Source organism: Podarcis bocagei (assembly GCF_964188305.1).
Source record: "Podarcis bocagei genome assembly, chromosome: 3".
Classification (NCBI taxonomy): Eukaryota; Metazoa; Chordata; class Lepidosauria; order Squamata; family Lacertidae; genus Podarcis; species Podarcis bocagei.
Genome location: NC_138127.1, coordinates 72,806,465 through 72,827,966, shown reverse-complemented (window position 1 = coordinate 72,827,966; position 21,502 = coordinate 72,806,465). Strand labels below are relative to the sequence as shown.

At 39.3% G+C, this 21,502-nt stretch overlaps 1 protein-coding gene across 1 annotated transcript in view; it reads right to left on the bottom strand.

Moving 5' to 3' along the window:
- DNAH8 (dynein axonemal heavy chain 8) overlaps positions 1–21,502 on the bottom strand; it is a 129,896-nt gene that overhangs the window by 52,361 nt on the left and 56,033 nt on the right. The window contains exons 41-60 of the mRNA XM_081186333.1: positions 19,265–19,426; positions 17,638–17,862; positions 16,872–17,044; positions 16,307–16,485; positions 13,438–13,625; positions 12,629–12,715; positions 12,382–12,489; positions 11,483–11,617; positions 10,585–10,746; positions 9,124–9,370; positions 8,142–8,383; positions 7,909–8,049; positions 7,449–7,686; positions 6,255–6,397; positions 5,347–5,481; positions 4,877–4,999; positions 3,266–3,479; positions 1,841–1,950; positions 534–697; positions 9–201 (exon numbers count right to left, since the gene is read on the bottom strand). Coding sequence (XP_081042459.1) covers positions 9–201; positions 534–697; positions 1,841–1,950; positions 3,266–3,479; positions 4,877–4,999; positions 5,347–5,481; positions 6,255–6,397; positions 7,449–7,686; positions 7,909–8,049; positions 8,142–8,383; positions 9,124–9,370; positions 10,585–10,746; positions 11,483–11,617; positions 12,382–12,489; positions 12,629–12,715; positions 13,438–13,625; positions 16,307–16,485; positions 16,872–17,044; positions 17,638–17,862; positions 19,265–19,426 — 3,369 coding nt within the window. The remainder of the gene's footprint in view (positions 1–8; positions 202–533; positions 698–1,840; positions 1,951–3,265; positions 3,480–4,876; positions 5,000–5,346; positions 5,482–6,254; positions 6,398–7,448; positions 7,687–7,908; positions 8,050–8,141; positions 8,384–9,123; positions 9,371–10,584; positions 10,747–11,482; positions 11,618–12,381; positions 12,490–12,628; positions 12,716–13,437; positions 13,626–16,306; positions 16,486–16,871; positions 17,045–17,637; positions 17,863–19,264; positions 19,427–21,502) is intronic.

Sequence of the window (21,502 nt, the reverse complement as noted above, 5' to 3'; positions counted from 1 at the left end):
ATAAATACCAATTCATAAATTTTTGGTGCTTCAAACACAAAATCTTCAGGCTCTTCACCAGTTGGCTCAGGCATATCCCGTAAAAAATCAACAAGATATGGTTCTTCTTCAATTATTGGTACCAGTTCTGAATCTACATGTTCTTCAATAACTCTAGAAAAGTTTCTTTCAAACCAAGCTTCATCTTCTTCGCAAACAAATCTAGAAGACACAATTCAGGTATGATGAATAGAAAGTTTCCACTGTAGAAGAGTGAAAAGATGGCTAAAGATTTATGTGGGTGTGGGTGTCCCTCAGCTGTGGACTAGATCTGCTATATATTTTGGGAAACTGTTTCTCCTCTATAGTTCAGCAGCCTCTTCAGATAGCATCACCAAACTCAGCACAAGGGTTCCCAAGGTGGGGGTGAAAGGCTTCATCACTGCTTGGGTGCCGGGAGCCATTCTGAATCAAGATGGCTGAACACAATGTCACACTGGCATGACTTCATCTCAGTGTTTGTAATTCTTCAGTAAATAATATAATGATCATACCTGTCAGCAATTACTCTCGTGCATTCATGTTTAAATAGCGACAGGAGAGTCCTGAGGTCCGTACATTCTTCTGATTTTATAGTTAACATTCCTTGCCAAATTCTGGAAAGATCTCTCAGATTGAAGATGTAATGAAATTTGGATGGTGTGGGCAACATTTTCACCTAACGCAAAAGCATATGAACAGGTATAAAAAATAAAACAGGGCCTGCACTGAGGTCTACAGGTTTGGTTTGTTTTTTAAATGGCAAACCTCATAAGGGCAGTAAAGGGACTTTATTTTACTGTATTATGGACCTCACATTTCCTTCCATTACCTCATGGTGGCATACATAGTTCCCCCACCTAATTTTATCCTTGCAACAATCCTGAGGTAGGTTAGGCTGAAAGTTGCTGATTGGCCCAGGGTCACTCTGTGAGTGGGGATTTGAACCCTAGTCTCCAGGGTCTTAGTACAACACTATAACCACTACACTACAATGGGTCTCCAACTACCAACCACCAATGAGCCAGAGGCACTTGGAATTTTGAGCTGCGACAGGATCTAGTGGAGTTCTCCTCACCTCTGCATTCACAGGATAAATGATACCTGGAGCATAGATCCTTCTGGCAGGGAGTAGGAAATGAAGCAAGCAATAAACACTGTGAACATGCACTTGTTTATGTATCAGAAAGAACCATTTGTGTCCCTCCATGTGCTGTTTGACGCCAGCATTCACCAGCCCTAGCCAGCATGGCCAATAGCTGGGGATGATGTGAGCTGGAATCCAGCAACACCTAGAAAGTGATATGTTTTTCATGCATTTGGGCAAATCTGAAGCTTCCCTTGGGTGATTCCATGCAGAGAAGTTCAAAGCAGCCCTACAACACTCACACTAAAAACAAGCAAAATAAGAGAGTCGCTTGAGTGGAAACTGCCTGCCTCTTTGATGGTGGCTGATGGGAATTTTGAGGTCAATAATTCCAATTCAATATGCAAATTCTAGTTTTGCAACCACAATTTCCCATTAAAATGTAATCAGAAGAAATGACTAAATATTAGCTCCAGGCTGTATGTTATTTTCAGCGTTGATTCCTGCATCGCAGAGGGTTGAACTACATGACTCTTGGGGTCCCTTCCAACTCTACAATTCTATGATCTGCTAAGAATGGATGCACGGGTAGTTTCTTCCCCAGTCAACTCCATTCCTTCCAACCATGGAAACCTTACAGAACCTATACACTACAGGCAATATATGAGCAGATTTTAATCCTGTGTTAAACCCATAAATAGGGAATATTTTTCAAATAATTATGTTCATCTTTACCTTAGTCCACTGCCACAAGATTCTGCCTGCTGACACTAATTTTGGTATCATTTCACATACTTCAGGCTTGAAATGTCTACATGAATGAAAGTATCCACAGCCAATTATCCCTGAAAAATAACGGTATATTGATAACTTTAACATGACTCCAAAATTATATATTCTCATGAAGGGCTGAACGCTAAACATACATCTCCAGGAACAATCTACAGCTGTACTTAACTTTAGACAAGTCAATAGCTACTGTTTTGATGCGAGAGAAATCAAAGAGAAGTCAAGCATTTCATTGCAGCGTGTATGTGTCTGTAATCTTCACTGGTCTCTCCTTTGGTTGTATGGGATTACTAACACTAAGTTCAGCTGATGAATTGATTTGACTACAAAATGCAGCAGAGCAATGATACGGCTTCAGAAAGAAGGAAGATACTAAGCAGTGGACATTATAAATGACTTATGTTATAACTTATTGTACAAGCAAAAATCTAGCTCATAACAAATTATTTAATGTAGAAACGTGCTTATGGTAGTGGCACTATATCTCTAGAACATTTATTTTCACTAATAAACAGAAATTTAATAAAAAAAATAATGGGAAAAAATAGTTTGAGGTGCCAAGCTAGATGCTGCTTGCGTTTCAAGTGTTTTTGATTTTCGACTGCCTTTTTGTATGTGTTTATATTTCCCATTACGTATCAGACAGGCGCCATCTCTAGTGTTGTATCAGTGCCTGTTGAAGACGCTCTGTCTTTCAACGTAACTTTAAAGTGTTTATCGCAGTTTTTATCTGTGTTGGACTTGAAACAGTCTTTTTATACGAAACTGATGAACAGATGGGCAATGAAAGTGGATCGTGCAAGCCCTTAAGACTGCCAAGAGAGTTATCCTATACTTCAAGGCTGGGAGGGTGAGCTCTCGCCCCCATCCACTACTTTGTGGTCTGACGATCTCACTGCCCTGACTACTTTTGAGCATAAATCTCACGGATCTCATTTTGAACCAATAGACATATGTAGAAATTGTTTGTATACATGAAATTGTTTGTATACATGAAATTAGATAGATAGCTTTGAGATGTTTCATAGGAAGCAACAGAATAGAAATGAATGAACATTAAAATATATTTTATGTTGTGAACACTCCAGTGCTACTATCTTGAAGGAAGAACATAGCATAAAACCTATATAACAAATAAATAAGTTAATAGTTTTCTGTTTGCCTAGGCATTCGAATGATTTTATACAGAATGGCCTTAACTGTAGTTTTATGTCACGTCTGTAATACTTGGTGGTTGTTTTTTTAAGTAATTGTTTTTTAGAATCTCTGTTGCTTTAAGAAGGAGAGAAAGGAATTTACATTCTACACAGGAGCAACCTAGACAATTAATATAAAACAAATTCAATTTGAAAGTACTAGAAAAACATATACCAAAGATTTTGTCTATGGATGCATTGGTTGGCAGAGTGCAGTTAAAAACCGTAAACTGCCTTTTTAAGCGCTGTGGGATATCATTTCGACCGCCTCCTGGGTGAATCATTGCTGCTATTAACTGCACATCAACAATCGTAGTAAAATCTCCAGGTTTATCCAAACTGTACATTCCTTCCATTTCCATCATCTGCCTCACTATTTCATTTGTTACCTATGGAATTAATAGAAGAAATGTTAACCATTCATTGAAAACAAAATACCAGAGATACAACCCTGCTAATTTAGCCAAATAATTTGTTACTTTATTCTAGACATAGGGTACAGTATGAAATATGCTACACTTGACAATGTCTATGCTTTTGTCCTATTTAAATCAACAAAATTTACATGGTGCTTAAATTTCTGTTGGCTGAATCAGGCCATGTCGCATTTGAGGTGGTCAGTGTTAGCAAAAAATGCTAACAGTTCATATACATCAAGGCAACCTAGGATGATTCAGTCCCAAAACTGCACCTGCACCCAGATTGGATCCAGATGTGATGGGCAGTCAGGGTTCATTTGTCCTTTGCTGGTACCTAACCCTTTAAGTTGGCCCTAATCCACACTACCAGGCACCAACCTCTGAATCAGTACAGTGGTACCTCGGGGTATGAACTTAATTCGTTCTGAAGGTCCGTTCTTAACCTGAAACCATTCTTAACATGAGGTACTACTTTAGCTAATGGGGCCTCCTGTTGCCACCCCGCCACTGGCGCGTGATTTCTGTCCTCATCCTGAGGTAAAGTTCTTAACCCGAGGTACTACTTCCGGGTTAGCGGAGTCTGTAACCTGAAGTGTTTGTAACCCGAGGTACCACTGTAGATTCAAATTACAAAAAAAGGCAATTGCAACCATCATTAGAAATAACTTTATGACTGTCGCCAGGAGGCTCCACATGTGGAGAAGGGTGGACATTCTCCATCAGCTTTCTAATGGTGGAGAAGGAGCCTGGTTGCTGTGCCTTAGGAAGAATGAAGGGAGGGGAGACAGGGAGGGTATAAAAAGCCTCAGAGAGAAGGACAAAACCCAGTGAAGACACAGGGAACAGGCTGGGCAAGCTGGATGCCTAATTGAGACTCTTCTACAGAGATTGGGGAGATATGGTCCTTGCTTCCCTGTGGGCAGCCTTCTGTAAGCTGTTTCCCTAAACCCCATTGGGCATGAGTGAACAGGGAGTACCAACAGCCGCTAGCCTCCCCCTCTAACCCACCCACCCCTGCTCCTTTGGGGAGGCATAGGAGCCCTGGATTTAAGCCTGCCCAAGGCACTGAATTCAATACTCTTTTTTGGGAAGAGCCTTCCATGGAATCCTGAGGCAGCTCTGGGCTTTGGGGAGACTGTTCCTGGGGTTTGGGGCTTCCTCCTGGGCACACTGGGCTAGGTTGACTTGGGCACTCTGAAGAGCTACCATTTTTTTCCTTTTTTGACCCCTATGCCATGGAAGGCATGGAACATGCATCCTTTGATGTGCCCTTTCCCCAAGGTCACAGTACACCAGACTTTTACTGACAACATTACAGAGCGACGCAGTACTTAACGATATTACTATGCACAATTTTATAACTCTACCTGATCTCCCCATTCGTTAATAATTGGCATGTTAATATCATCAATGAATATTGTCATTTTTCTGCCGTTTGGCGGTCCATAGGTACTTCCCATCCGTTTGTCCACATAACTTTCTATTGTCCTCTTAACAAAGAACACAAAAAGAGGGGGAAATATGTAAGTAATCACCAAAGTAATTTACAAATCCTTGCTTGTTTGTTTTTAAAAAAAACCATTCTTAAAATGTGTTTTCCAATTTATGTAAGTTCTCAGATAAGTTCCCAAATAACTTGGGAGCATGAATATTGTTGGAACTTGGTGTTAAAAACAGAGAACGAGATCAGGCTTTGCATTCATTCATTCATTCTTATCCGTTTTCCCCTCCCCTCAGAACCAGGGCTCAAGGCAGCTACACGTAAGATTATTGCAAAGAATTTTAAATATTTCTGCAAGCACATTGTGTAGAACTGATTATCAAACCTACAGCTTACCTGAAACATTCCAGGTTCTGTTGCTGAGGAAAAGTTTAAACATTTTGATAAATGTTCTTCAGGATCGTACTTTTTTAAATAACCTTTAATCATTACAGTCTTTGCTGTTCCTTGTTCACCAATAAGCAACACTGCCTGCAACAACGTTACGCCAATTTATTATCAGGCTTGTATAATAAAGCTACTCCACTGCACAAAAATGGTTTGAAACAGAATTTTTAATATAATTATGTTGGTTTTCTTTCTAACCTACTACTTACTTTCCCATTCTATTCAGGCTTCAGCCCTTACCAAAATATAAATGGCAAAAATCAATATATTTTTATGGGACAGAAAAGGGGAAGGAAGGACACCACAATCCTTTTGCTCATTGCTAACTCCCTTTTGAAACAATAATTGCTAAATCATCATTCAGTTAGGATTGGATCTGGGCATTTTCAATTGAGAGCTGTGACTGCTTAAATTTTATTTATTTATTGTTGCTGCTGCCAAAATTGGGGGTGGTGTTAAGTTGGGGGGGGGACTACTTGAGGGGAGGGCAAATCTGCACACCAAACCGATTAGCCACCCCTGCCCTATAAATCATTGTTTGGAGTTAGACCTATATTGAGCAAAAGGCCACATATTCAATAGGGGTTTCCCAGTCCCTTGGTGGGGGGGGGTTATTGCAAACCCCAGAATAACCACTGCTGAAGTTAGGAGATGTCATGAGATGGGTCACAGGGGCTGCATTAGTGTGGGTTTTTGGTGGTTGTTTTTTAAATCAAGCAGAGGAACATTTTCTGTGTCTATAATAGTCTGTGTTGTTGTTGTTAATCATAGACACAAAAGGACATATATATAATAAGGTAGTTTGGGCATAAAAAGACATTACCTACTCACATTTTGCAAAGAAAATTTGCACTTACTTTGTGTTGTTTTGCTATGGTATCCATTAAAAACTGGGTTCTGACATTGTCAACATTTGGAACCAGAATAGATGAATATTCAGGAACACTGTCTGTTGGATAAACATATTCCTGAACTTTTTTATTCCAATGATCCCAGTCACCTAAAAGTAGCAAAATAATGGTGGAAAAGCTCTAATTATTTCACTTCTTTTACCAGCAACTCCACAGTACTTCCTAGCGAACAAAGAATGACACAGAACCCATTGGACCTATTCTACATGGGATCAAAAGACTTGGTGAATTAAAGGAAGCCAACTTCTTTTCTCATACTATTATGCTCAGTCACATGAATCTCCAGAGTGTTATCACATAGGTGATTTTGAGTCACTGGTGGATTCAGAATAAAGTCCATTCACTCCATAATGATCACTGTAAGGAAGAATGGCAAGAAATAAAAGGAAAGCTTTACACTCCCTAATTCTGCTTCTTTTAGGAAAGAAGTCTTAACAATCAAAACTCAGCCATTAGTGAGCTGAGCTCATCCATCAGACACTAGAGCCCTATTCAGGCATTCAGATTACTTACATGTAAATAATTGCATGCACACACGCAAGAGAGAAGGAGCAGGTTTATACTGCTAATCTCCCCCTATCCCCCACTCCAGCACATAATCTTGCCCTCTTTACAGCCCTTTGTGAGTTAGAAGGCCAAGGTCTGAAGTAGGGCTGGCATGAAATGATGCAGAGGAATCTGCAAGCTTCTGTCAAAATTCTGTTATGTTTCAGAGAGGAGAAAGAATTTCGGAAGAGTCAAAACTCAGAGCACTAACAGTATCAGTAGCCACCATTTTATTTATTTACTGATTTCAGTTGTGTTTCGGGGAAATCAAAATGACCTTCCCCCTCTTGCTGACACCTCTCACTGACGCAGAGGAGTTCTGTTCCTGGTCCCCGCACTCATCGGCAGAGTGCACATAAGCTCACCCCACCCTCTTCCAGGTCCAAAAGGACCTGTGCGTCGGCCTGTACAAAGCCACCATCTCACCTTAGCTGTATTTCAATTCATTAGTCCTCATTCATTATTACATATTCATTATGGCCAAATATAAATGCCTTTCTTTGGAAGTTTAGCAACATGCTGGAAAGAACATCTCCAGTACTGGAGGCTTGTGCACTTAATTATTAAAGAGCATTGCACTGCTTTTTCACTTACCATAATCAGCAACGTAGTACTCATACATTGTCTCTGAAGCACCTTTAGGAATTTGTGGCAAATCTATTTTGCTCTCATGGCTTCTTAGAAAGGCTTCCAGCTTTTCCCTGCTTTCCAGTTCTAAGAGGGAACCTAAACTCCACATCAGGCCAAACACAAATAATTTGTGAAGATGTGCCAAGCATGCAATACCACCTTCTTCCTTTGATGGTATCAAGCCTTCCAAAAGATTGATGGACTGGAAATATTTTTAAAAGGGAGAAAATGTTACACAATGTTTAACTTTCTTAATCAAACTTAAATACAAATTTCACTTCATCTCCGAGAAAAACTGCAATTTTATATCTATGGTTCTTAATGTTTTCCAAAAGATTGTCAGGAAGCAAGATTTCTATGCTTATTTCTTTAGAGGCAATCATGCAATGCTGTATGAACAACTGAGACAACAGTAACTATATACCTGCATGATATAGTTACACTCTAGAAGCTCCATTTTTGGACCAAGGTTTAATTTCATGTATGTATATGCGTCTTCAAACACTTTATCATATAAACCTAGCAGCACATCAGCTTCTTGTGTAGTACGAGTCTTTAGCCAACCCTGTAAAAAAGTCAGAAAAACAGTTTACATTCTTTTAAAACCCACACTATTTAAAAGAAAAAGAAAATTTGATCATCCCTGCAAAAGTGTACCTGCAATATTGGCCTCCAGCTTAGTGCAGAAGAACTGATATACACCATGCCCATTCTAGAAACTGTAGCAGGAGATGCATTTTCAATATTGTGAACTTCAAAGAGCAACTTGCAAGTAGGAGACATTGGAATTCGATCACCATTTGCTAAAGTGAGAGTCTTATTATCATCTAGCACTGAATTCAGATTCTCAATCCAAATTGCATCTACTGGGCCATCTAAAACCAGAAAAATATTCTCGCCTGGAAACAAAGAGATATGGCTGAAATATGGAGGCTAACATTGAATAACAACAATGACAATTACAAGGAGGGTGCTTGTTGTTGATATTGAGGAGCATCAAAATGTGATTATCTCACCTGCTAGCTGAAATGACATAGCTCAGTGAAGGCTACACCACTGAGAGTGTTCCAATTGTGAGTTCCAGTTCTTAATTTAAGGCTGCACTGCACATCTTTAAGCACTATAGAAATCAATGTGTCTCAAGCCTTAAATTGGAATAAATTTGCAGTGTTGTCCCCATGAAATTTCACTAGACTTTTTTTTAAGAGTAAGGGTAGTATCCAATGATGTAATTCCATTAGGATTTCAGTTTTCACAGTGTAACGTCTCCTCTCCTCTCCTTATGCACCCCCCTTATGTCTCAAAATCTGCTCTGGTGGGCAGGGGAAATTTCCAGAACAGAATTACGGGACATGCAGAAAGAGAAGAGAGGGAGGGAATTCCATTGCAAAGCCAGAACTCGTTGTGCTAGTGGAACAACTTGCTTGGATACTGCCCTAAGATTATTGCAGTTTTATATTAAATGAATATATATTTTCTCAAGTTATCTTAATTACTTACTCAAGTTATCTTAATTATCTTTACTAGAACAGAGACCAATTAGTGCAGCTGCAAACAGAAGATCCTTTTCAGCAGTATGCTGAGAGATGATAATCAAGTTCCCATATGCACTATATAGAACACACTATAGCTGGCATACCCTTTTTAGCCTTAAGCGTTTTTCTCCACAGTGTGGAAAAGATTCCATCTGTCCAGTCATTTGTTGCTGTATCCAGTTTACCAAACATCTGAGGCGCAGTAATAGCTTTTGGGTTCATACGCATTTCTCTGTGAGGATATCCACACTCCGTCATTGCCCTCATCAACATAGTTATAACAGTTGTTTTCCCAGATCCACTTGGCCCAAGTGTCATCAACCCATGGCGTACTTTGGAAGTTTCGTACAACTAAAACAAGGAGGGAGAAAAAAGTGTAGCCAAATCAGAAATAACTACAGTGGTACCTCGCAAGAGGAATGCCTCGCAAGACGGAAAACTCACAAAACGAAAGGGTTTTTTGTTTTTTGAGCTGCTTCGCAATACTATTTTCCCTATGGGCTTGCTTTGCAAGACGGAAACGTCTTGCAAGTTTGTTTCCTTTTTCTTAACACCGTTAATACAGTTGCGACTTGACTTTGAGGAGCAACTCATAGCACGTGGTGTGGTAGCCTTTTTTGAGGTTTTTGAAGACTTTGGTGATTTTTGAAGCTTTTCCAAAACTTTTCCGACACCGTGCTTCGCAAGACGAAAAAAATCGCAAAACGACAAAACTCGTGAAACGAATTAATTTCGTCTTGTGGGGCACCACTGTATTAGGATTATCTGTGTTCTTATTGAGCTTGTTTTCCTAAGGACTTCCTCCTGAGCATGTCCCCAGTGCAAAGCAGGGAGGGAATGGGTACGTTTACCCGGAACTAGGCAAGGCAATTGCCACGAGAAAAACAATTAAGGTTAAATCTAGGTAGTGCTTGAGGACATTTATACAAACATCATTCTCTGTATCTGTATGTGGTGTATCTAGATCTTACAAGAGATTTTAAGATTTGCTGAAGTCAATTAGAAACTGCATTGGTAGAGAACAAGGAATATTTTGAACCATGAGCTGTTGGCTTAGGCACCAGGCCCTCCTCCAGAACAGAGAGAGAGAGAGAGAGAGAGAGAGAGAGAGAGAGAGAGAGATAGGCTATTGCCATCAAATAACAGGCAGTATACGTCAATACCATGAAAAATATGAAAGGTTCCCTATGGAACATCCTCCCTTCATATGTCAAGGAGACAAAGAACTACACAACGTTTAGAAGACATCTGAAGGCAGCCCTGTATCGGAATGTTTTTTAATGTTTGATGTTTTATTAAGTTTTTATATATGCTGTAAGCCGCCCAGAGTGGCTAGGGAAACCTAGCCTGAAGGGTGGGGTATAATAATCATCATCATCATCACTGCTTCTGGATAATAATGCACAACTATATGCACACCGCAAGTTACATAATGTGATACTTGGGTTGTTACTGGAGGCGAGGAGGGATCCTCTGAGACAGCTCAAATGTGGAAAATGTGATTTAGAGCAAAAATTCACATCTGTAGGTTCTGCAGTTTAAGTTTACGAGGTATACTGTAATACCTGGACAAGCTTAAGATTCCAAGGTGGATGGTTAATCAGTCCTGCCTCTTCAACCTGATTTGCAACGGCTGCCTGAAGGTCCACATATGTATTGCTGTCCAATACCAGCCCCGGAAAGAGATCATTTATAAGACTAAGAAAAAGGGGTTCATCTTCATCTACCTGGAAAAATAAAAAAAACACAATAATTTATGGATTTGTAGAGATGGTCACTGATCCAGATAAAATTACTCATGCCTCTCAGTGAAAGAAATAGGACTTGCAATGGTTATGAAAAACTACTTCCACTAAAATCTATGGGTTGTAAGCATTAATAATTTACTTTAGGTAAAAGAAATAAAGCAGCAGAGTTTCACTCTTAATGATGTAAGACACACAGGAACCTGCCTTATACTGAGTAAGGCCACTGGTCCATCTAGCTGAGTATTGTCTACACTGACTGGGAGCAGCTCACCAGGATTTCAGACAGGGCTCTCTCTCAGCCCTACCTGAAGAAGATGCTGGGGACAAACCTGGAACTTTATTCATCCACAGCAGATGCTCTGCCACGGAGCTACAGCTCTCCTCCTGAATTAGTCTTTTTTATTTGACTGCTTGCAAAATTCAAAAGCCTATTTAAATAACAGAATAAGTATAAACAGTGTTCACGAAAGTGCTTATAGAAAAGTGTTCATGCGTTTCTGTTCTTCTTTTATTTATAAACTCACTTCTGTCTAGTAGCTGTACAGAGTGGAGTGCTTTATACTCAATGAATGCGCACCATGCCTAAAGATTTAAAATTAGTTTTAGAACATGAGGAATATTTGAAACACATCTGAAACAGGAGCAATAAGAGAAAAATACATAGTAGCCACATTGTAAAGTATCCTCTGAAAATCTTAAATGGATGGGTTCTTACAAGTTTAGAGAGGTTCATGTCCCTTAGTCCTCTCATGACAGTACTCATTTCGCTGTCGTCGGGCCTTGCCCTCTTCTGAGATCCAAGAGTCCTCAACACTGAAAGGATATTTCTCAAGCCGAAGTCATAGTGAACCTAAAAACGAAAGCGACAAATGCTACAAAGAGTAACATGGACAGAACAGTGTGCTGAGCCGTAATATTTCTAAAATGCAAAAACTCAAAATCCTAACCAGAGAAATTAAGAGAATGTACCAGAACACTTTAATGTAATATATTGAAATTGGATGTTCATTGAGAAAAGACAAATTTTGTATGTAAAAGGTATATAAAACAAAAGCAAGAGCAACATCTTGTGGTGAAAGGGGGCAACCAAACACTTTGAGGAAGGTGAGGAAACCTGGGAGGTTCTGAGCACTTCTGGGGCCGGAGGCAGCGACACAGCTGACAATATGGAATATTGCTTTTCATCCCTGAACATATAGTCCAGAGATAATGTGGCGTGCAATGGTCACTCAAATGGTTACCTACTGTACGGTTTATCAAAGAGCAAATACTTTACAATATCCTGAAGGCATAAAACTTGATCACTATAATATCACATATGCTAGTCGTGTCAGGGTATAATCCTGTGGCGGGTCCAGGAAGCCTAGGACACAAAGAATGTCAGCCATCACAGACCAGCTCTGGTCAGAGAAGTGGCAACCAGCAAATAAGTCCCTTTGCAGAAACAGGCCACCGCAGTTAATGAAATATGCCCTGGCCCCTACAAAGGTTTTTAGGTCAGGCTAACAAGTAAGAATTCTGGGGAACTAAGAGGTCCTGTTTCACTACTCTTTGTGACCTATGTACCACTCATTGGTCTACAGCTATTGCACTATAATGGTGATGCAATATTACCTGCTTGGTAAGCTGCTCTTCACAAAGCTTATAGAGAACAAAGAATTTCTGAGCCAGTATGACATTCTCAATAAAGCCACAGCTTGCAAGTTTCACTCTCATGATTATCTGAAAAAGAATAGCACGTTATTAATAAATTTATTAATATTATAATTTAAATAACAGAAAGAGCAAAGAGCAATGCATTATTTTTTTGTGTAAAGGTATGCAGCTGAGAAATATGTTGCCTGTGAGTGATAAATAGTACCTGTCTATCTGGAACCATCATTGCAACAGTTCTGAATTGAATTTTTAGGTTTTCTGGAAGCTCCTGGCGTCCAGCATACCCAGGATTCTGCAAATAAACAAAGAATTTGGGGTAATTTTGTTCAGAGTATTTGGCATATGTCTCAACTTATGAGCACAATTGTGATTTATGACATGCATCTATATCCTCTTTGAATTCAATTATTTATTATTTATTATCTTGCCCTTCACCTTCACCCTAAGATCACAAGGAAAATTACCACAGGAGAAGAACAAATTATAAACCAAACATGGAATATAAATATAAATTTGAGATAGCTATAGCTAATAGCTATAGCTATAGCTATAGCTATAGATATAGATATATGTGGTTTTTTTTTCAGCTGGAACTCACTGGAACTCAGTTCTGGCACCTCTCAGGTGGGCACCATTGCCATTATAAGAGAAAGAGGGAGACATGAGTTCCGGCACCCCTTTTTCTAGAAAAATTGTGTGTGCTCTCTCTCCTCACAGAGAGAGGAATATATATACACACAGGTATATATATTCCTCATCTCCCTTCCTGCTTTCTATAACATCTTACCTGACAAAGAGTTCTGGAGAACTCAAACATTTCCCACAATTTCATGACATTTCTGTTTATCCTAATTTAGGTATTATAAATTTAATGTTTTCAAATATATTGCTCTGTTAGACAAAGTAATTAACCACAAAGGTAATTTATTTTCAAGTATATTGCAAAAAAAAAAAATATGGTTGATTTTCTCTCATCAATAAATTAAAAATGTGTACTTAACATAATAAATTTACCATTGTCAGAAAAATTCCAAACTCTGGGTTTAAATCTACAACATCTCCATCGGAAAATATGAACTGTTTTTTCCTTTCTTTTCTTGCTGTCAAAATGATATAAATTTGTTGAGCTGCTACTGACAACACCGGTAATTCAATTCTGTTAAATTCATCAAAGCATCCCCAGGAGCCAGACTGTGCAAGTCCTAAAAGAGGAAAATGATTTTTATTTTTTTACCCTGATTATATCCTTTCTGTAGTTAAATTTTTTATTCTTCTATGTTGCCTGGGCAAGATCTCTCTTCCAGAGCTATATGCAGAGAAGAAACCTCAAAAGACTGCTACTGATGTTGTAGAAAAGTGATGGCAAACCATCTGCTGGCGTCACCCACTGTCAGCATGTATTTGGAAGGCCATTTGTATGGTGTCTGCAAGCAGCAGTGCTTGCTCAAACATACGGTTTAAAATGTTAACTTTCCCATATATATATATATATATATATATATATATATATATATATATATATATATATTTGTCAAAGACGCGAATGGGAAGAGTGTGTGCGCTCACCAAGAGCGTATCATACCAATTCCTACAACTTTCCTGGGCAGCTGCAGTATTCATAAGGAAAGAACTTTTAATAAAATTTATGGTTTCTCAGGCCCAAAGCTTCGTAAGAGTGATGTCAGAATACCACATCCCGACTACTCAATTCAGCAATTTATTTTGAACGCACAATTGCTACAGCCCTCATACAAAAGCCTTTTTAGCCATCTCAGTGTTGGGGGCATGACATTTAGACCGGCCCTGTACTTCCCCAGAAACCTATAGTGTGTACGCCAGCCTTTGTCAACCTGGCATTCCCCAGATGTTCTGGGCTACATCCTGCATTGGTGAGCCAGCACGGCTGTGGCTGATGAGAATCGTCTCGTGGCAGATAGAGATTAAACTTGCATGAATCTTACTGTTAAGTTGTGGGTGAACATATCAGACGACACAAAGATTCTTCAAACAGCTCTTGTTTATTCACAGGCCCGAACAGAACTGAACTGAAGGGTTCAGCCAGCCTGCTTATATAGAGCTCCACTAGGACACAACAGTAACCATTTTCTGTAACTATCCAATCACTGACGGTCACTTTAGATCCCTTATTTGCATATGTGGACCTGAACTATCTACAGTATCCCCCTGCTGGCCCAGGGTGAGAACTTCAGTACATACCACTTACCTTGTGCAATCTTATACATGCCTGTTCAGAAGTAAATCCCATTGAATTCAAAGGGATTTACTCCCAGACAAGTGTGCATTGGATTTCAGCCTTAGGCAATGGATCTTTGAATCAGTAAATCTTCACTTCTGATCCAATATGAAATGCTTTCTTGTACATGCTACAGGTGTAGAATTTGTTTTTCTTAACTTTTGCATGGCAATGTAATCTTCCTTCTCTTATCTTTTAAACACAAGTATCAAAGCTAAGACCATTTTAAAAAATGAATTACTCCTTAGGGAAAAAATTAGGGCAGTACGTTTCTAATTATGAAACAAGTATCTGTTTATTACCATTACAATTGGCTGTAGTACAGTATCCTATATTGCAAATATATTTTAATTTCATATTACATTCAGCTTGCATCTTACAAACCGTTATTACATTTCTTAACTCAGTCTTCCATAAAAACTATTATTCTATCTTGCAATTTCCCCTTATCAGATATTGGCAGGCCAATCCTGCACATGTTTACTCAAGAGTAAGTCCCACTAAATTCAATTGGGCTTGCTCCCACGTAAATTCTTGAATTGAATCTCTTTCCCTTGATTCCTCTTTGCTGCATTCAGGCTGTTAACTCCACAGGGCAGGAACCTTGCAGCTCCATCAACGTCTACTCGAGAATTACCACTGAGTTCAATGAGACTTACTCTCATATAAGTGGGTAGAGGAATTGAATATTGTTCTTATTTTCCAGTTTAAGAATTTTAAAAACACACAGGTTCCAGTGATAAAGATTGGTATGCACTTAACTCCAGATGTTGCTGAGCCATGTATTTTGCTGTTTTATATTCTGATTTAATAAAATAATAATAATAATAATAATAATAATAATAATAATAATAATAATAATAATAATAATTTATTATTTGCATCTCGCCCATCTGGCTGGGTTTCCCCAGCCACTCTGGGTAGCTTCCAACAAAAACCAAAAATACACTAAAATGTCACACATTAAAAACTTCCCTGACTTCAGGTGTCTTCTGAATGTCAGGTAGTTGTTTATCGAGAAGGCCCTCTGCCTGGTTCCATGTAGCTTTGCTTCTCACAATGAGGGAACCGCCAGAGGGCCTTCGGCGCTGGACCTCAGCGTCCAGGCAGAATGATGGGGGTATTTAGGGCTTTAAAGGTCAACACCAACACTTTGAATTATGATCAGAAACGTACTGGGATTTTATCCTGTGAACTGCCCTAAGACCTGCAGGTATAGGGTGGTATATAAATTAAATAAATAAATAAACTACAGCTCCCACAATTGCTGATCATTGGCCATATTGTCTGAGGCTCAAGGGGGTGCAGAATAGGGAAGCAGTTTCCGAAGCAGGGTTGGGAGGGTGAAAAAGGGCTTAGAAGTTGCACAGGGTAGAAAGGAGAAGGTCTAAGGAGTTTCCATGGGATGGTGAGTGAAGGCTTGGTGAGCAGCATAAGCAGGGGACAGAATCCCCCTTATATCACCATAATTATAGTTCCCTAACAATTTTTCCATACACTGGCTTAGGCAGATACTATGGCAGATAGTAACTACAGTATCTGATGAGCGTATATCGAACACCAGTGGTGCACTAAACGCTGTTAATTCCATTACTCCTTTTCAATATGTCCAACAAGCCCAGGCCTTACCTTTGAAAATACGGCCCAGTCCTCTGAAATCCATTTGATCTGAGCAGTTAAATACGACTACGTATTTCCCCAAAGCTTTCCCCATGTCTTTCGTTGTTTCTGTTTTGCCGGTACCAGCAGGTCCTGCTGGAGCTCCTCCCATGTTCATTCCCAAAGCCTGAGCTAAAGTAATGTAGCATCTGTAAATGCAAATCCAGATCACTGCAGTTTAGAATAAGGATGCATACGAATACAATGCAATTGAACCTCACTCTACATGTTGAACTCGGATAACACACAAGCCCCCATTCAGCAGCGGTGGCCAAAGGATCAGGTCCCCACTATGGAGCTCAAAGATTCTCAGACTCTGCAAGTCCATGATAGGTCCCTTGCAGTAGGAGGGAGGGGAGATGGTCAGAGAAATGCAAGAGCACTGCTCTGCCCTGACTTCCACACTGCTGGCAAGAGGCTGGCAGAGTTTTGGATGTGGTAGCTCAACTGCCTTCAGTTCTCCCTCGCCTTGACTATTTAGGATTGTTATCATTATTAAATTGTAGATAATATGTAATGAATCCACTCTTCTTACCTGTCTGTTAATGGTGTTATAACCAGCCGATCTGTGCATCCCAGAAATTCATTTTGATAAACAAAATCAACATCCGTAATTGACACCAATGTTTGATCGAGATCTTCCTTAAAATAAAATCTGGACTGCTTCAACCATTCAAAATCAGTCACTGATTTTATATGCATTTTAACCTTAAAAAAGAAACATTAATTATATCATAGCAGTACAGAAATATAATTCACTTGATTAATTAAAAAGTTACTCCATTAAAATTATTCCCGCTATTTTCTCTCCTAATACTCATTTCTAGTAACTAAGAGCATTTTTTTGTTCTGATTTTTTTTTGTCACCATACCTTTGCTACTTTTGTGCTTTAGTATACTGATTAATTCTGTTGTTTTCATTCTCTATTCCTCTCCCAGCCAAGGCTTTAATGACTTACTGGGCAGCACTTCTTCAATTAAGTACTTGCCAGCCACCATTAGAAGTTTATGCCAGCTTTGGGCTAAATATGTACAGGTTTAACCAACCTGTGGTGGATGCTTAAGAAACAGTGCTTACATCTAACCATACAAGAAACTGCTTACATCTAACCATGGCCCAATTACTCTTAAGAGGAGAAAAATCTAAGGGAACTCTAGCGACTGTCTTTCACCTCCTTCTTGGAGACTGTGATTCTCTCACACAATCCCGGCCAGGCCAAACAGTGATATTGGATACATAGCAAACTTGGTAAGTTAGATATGAACTACATTAAAGATTTCAGCTAACATTTATACTTTACCAAGTCATCAAATATATCACGCTGATGCACATGAATAGTAATGAGGGTTTCAAACTTCACTCTGTCAAACTTCGTAAGATCATGAGTTGTCTGGCCAATAAGTGTATTCAGAATATCCAGAAATTTCTGATTTGTTACTGACATTATTTTCCTATCATCTTTTGCGTTGGTTAATGCTTCTTCTGAATCGTGTGTCCACAGCATCTGAATTCCCAGCAACCCTACCTATAATAAATTTAACAAATAAAATATGTGCATGAATATTTATAGTGCATTCCAGCTCATACTTTTAAACTGTAATTTAGAGTGATTAACTAGAACGATTAACAAATGTGGTTTTGATATGGATTTTCCTTTGGAGGCGGGAAGTAAATCAGGAAGTTTCAAGGGTCCTCTTCTCTATCATCATTTTCACATACATCAGTGAAGTCCATAAGCAACCCTGTAAATTCCTTTACCATATTGCCATAGTGAAGCACAGAGACAATTAATAATATTTTCTTCAGAAACCGTCAAAGGTAAAACTATCAGGGTTGTTGTTCTTTATGTTACAAGTATGACTCTTCCCTGAAAGTAAGAAACAGGAGGAAGCACATCTGAAAGCTTATCATGAAGCTTGAAGTGAGAAGGAACTTTGACTTCTGGAATACTCACTAAAAACAGCCTACAATAACACTGTAAAAACTAAGAATGACAGTGGCAAATACGATAATGGACATGGCCAGCAAATTCCAGCTACCCTTCCATCCCCAGTAATATGGGGACTTGTCACCCACAAATAAATGGGTGACTTACAACTTTATAGTGAGCATTATTGCTGCTTCATCGGGTATCAAGGCTCATGGAATTATAAGAAAAACATTTGCCTTCCTGGGCCCTGATCTTGGAAAAAAACAAGCTCTGTCCAGGGGTCCTTTACCTACCTTTCTACCTACTAGTAGTTGGAATATTTGAAAAGAACCAGGTTTACATCCGTACTTTGCACTGAAGTTTATAGCGTGACCTCAGACAAGTCACCCTCCCTTAGCCTAACCTGCCTCCCAAAGTTTTTGTGGGAATAGAACGATTGGGGTGAGGAGAGAACCATGTAAATGCAATGCAATGCAATGCAATGAATGAATGAATGAACAAATAAAAATATTTTATGCTGCTATTCAGAAAATTGAACTTGATGGCCCTCCATAAAGCAGCAGATGACAGCATAGGACTGTGGACTCACAGCCTCTCTCCATTCTGTCTTCTCTAAAAACTACCATTTAGCTATAAAATAAATAAAGCAACCACTATCGACATCTTTTCAGATTATTCATTACACCTGTTGAATCACATACAAGATATGTCCCTCAACAAGTACACCACATCTATTAGCGGAGACAAATAATATTGTGCACACACAAGTTAATGTTAAGCAATTATAAATACCATTGATATCAAAAAGAACCTTAAAGTGGGTAGATGTGCCTATTACTTATGACTACTGTATTTATTCTCACAAATGGCTAAGTCTCAATCCAGAAAAATATGCGCATATCGACAGGGTTTTTCATTTTGTCTTTCAGCATGCAAACCTAGCCTTTTCACCTCAGGCCTTCATAGCTGGATCTTACCTGCTTTTCAGACTTCTCACCTGTGCTGGAAAATGGTAAAGGAAGTTCAGTAGCTGGTACCCTGGATCACTAATCTGATAAAAGGCTGCCCGAATGACACAGTGTAATGAAGACTGTTGCATTTTCAGTAGATCCATCAGCCAGAGCTCTACAGGTCCTTTTGCATTTACTGGGGTGTCCAACTGAAAAATTAAAAGTTGTGTATTCATTATTCAAAATGGGGTTTACAGTCTCTTTAGTTTGATTAAGAAAGGAGACAACGTACTAACTGGTGAATACCAGAAGTTTCTGCTTAGGAATAAGGCAGGCAAATCAAACTGGATGCCTCAAAATTCTGCAAAGCTGAGCAAGTTCTGGTATGCTTTCAGATTGGATGGGGGGCAGCATGCTGAGATTCCTGAATTGCAGGGGGTTGGACTAGATGACCCTCAGGATCCCTTCCAACTCTACAATTCTATGATTCCATGATCCTAATAGTCCCAATTCTTCCAATTCTTTTCGGATGTCTAAAAAATTACCGGTAAACTAAAGCAATTTTCTCAACAACAAATATATAAGAAATGAAAGCGAAGAGTTCAAATGGGGTACAATGAGACCATAAGAAAAGACTGTTGGTCTTACTTTAAATGTGTTTCTTAATGGGAAGTAGAATACCACCAAGCATAGCTGTCAACGTTTCCCTTTTTTAAGGGAAATTCCCTTATTCTAAACAGGATTCCTTGCAAGAAAAGGGAAAAGTTGACAGCTATGCCACCAAGTGAGACTGTGTTCCTCGTGTTACTTGAGGCAGGAAATTTACCTAGATTACTTAGAGCATCAGGATATTGAGAAAGAAGAATTAAGTGATGGGTTGGAGCTCAACAAGCTTATTTTGACAAGATTGTATAACGAAGCGTATTTTTTGCAACTGTTATGCAAGGCATCCTTTGACTTCAGATATACCCAGCACAACCTAAACAGCCAGTTCCTTGTGTCATGGAGCTGCTGTCCTGAGTTTCAAACCGCTATTCAAACCTCACAGAAAGACCTGATCGCAGGGGTGGCCATTGTGGGGTGGAATTAATTCATTTTCAGTGTACTGAACTGTGTCACACAAGTTGATATTTTTATCTCAAAACAAGTATGGTTTCCCTTGTTCCTGCCTTCACAGCTGGATAAAAAAGGAAATGAATTTGGGGGATTGCATCAAACGCTCAGGAGTGATACACTGCTCACCCTAAGATCCTACACACAGAGTTAAAAAGGTAAAGGTAAAGGTACCCTGCCTGTATGGACCAGTCTTGACAGACTCTAAGGTTGTGCGCTCATCTCACTCTAGAGGCCGGGAGCCAGCGCTGTCCACAGACACTTCCGGGTCACGTGGCCAGTGTGACGAAGCTGCTCTGGCGAACAGGCACCAGAGCAGCACACGGAATGCCATTTACCTTCCCGCTATACAACGGTACCTATTTATCTACTTGCACTTAAGGGTGCTTTCGAACTGCTAGGTGGGCAGGAGCTGGGACCGAACGACGGCAGCTCACCCCGCCGCGGGGATTCGAACCGCCGACCATGCGATCGACAAGTCCTAGGCGCTGAGGTTTTACCCACAGCACCACCCGCATCCCACCACACACAGAGTTACCTGGGAGTAAATTGCATTAAACACAGAACAAACTCATCTAAGACTAGAATTCACAGGTACACACACAGAAAAGCTAATACAGTACTGTATGATTGTGCTCTTCCTACTGCTGAGGGCTCCATTCTGATCTGTCTACCTCATCTAATGAGCAAGAATCTACTTCATAAAACATGGTTTACTGAGGAACAAAAGAACTAGAGTATTGTTATAATTTTAAACAGTTGCTGTACATATGATAAAATATGTCAAAGAGCACTGCCTACTGCTACTTCATGGGCTTGTAGCTCATACATTCCAAATCTTCATACTGTATAGTAAAAATGTTAATGTTAAAAGTTAGTTAATGCATAAAGCCTAACTCCATACTACCCTATCCACACTCATCAAAAGCTAGCCAAATATTTTATATTTCAAAAACATTTTATCACCATATTCAGGCTTTGGCAAGTCTAAGGGGTGGGAGGGATTGTTTTTAGTTAAGATATTCTAATTAGAGAACGGTCCTCTTACATCCTTCTGCACAAAGAAATAACATTTTATTTTTAACTGAGCCAAATGTATCATGGTAAGTAGGGAGAAATTAATTATAAAATTCAGAATCATACTAAATTATATTTTTAAAATGCAAATATTA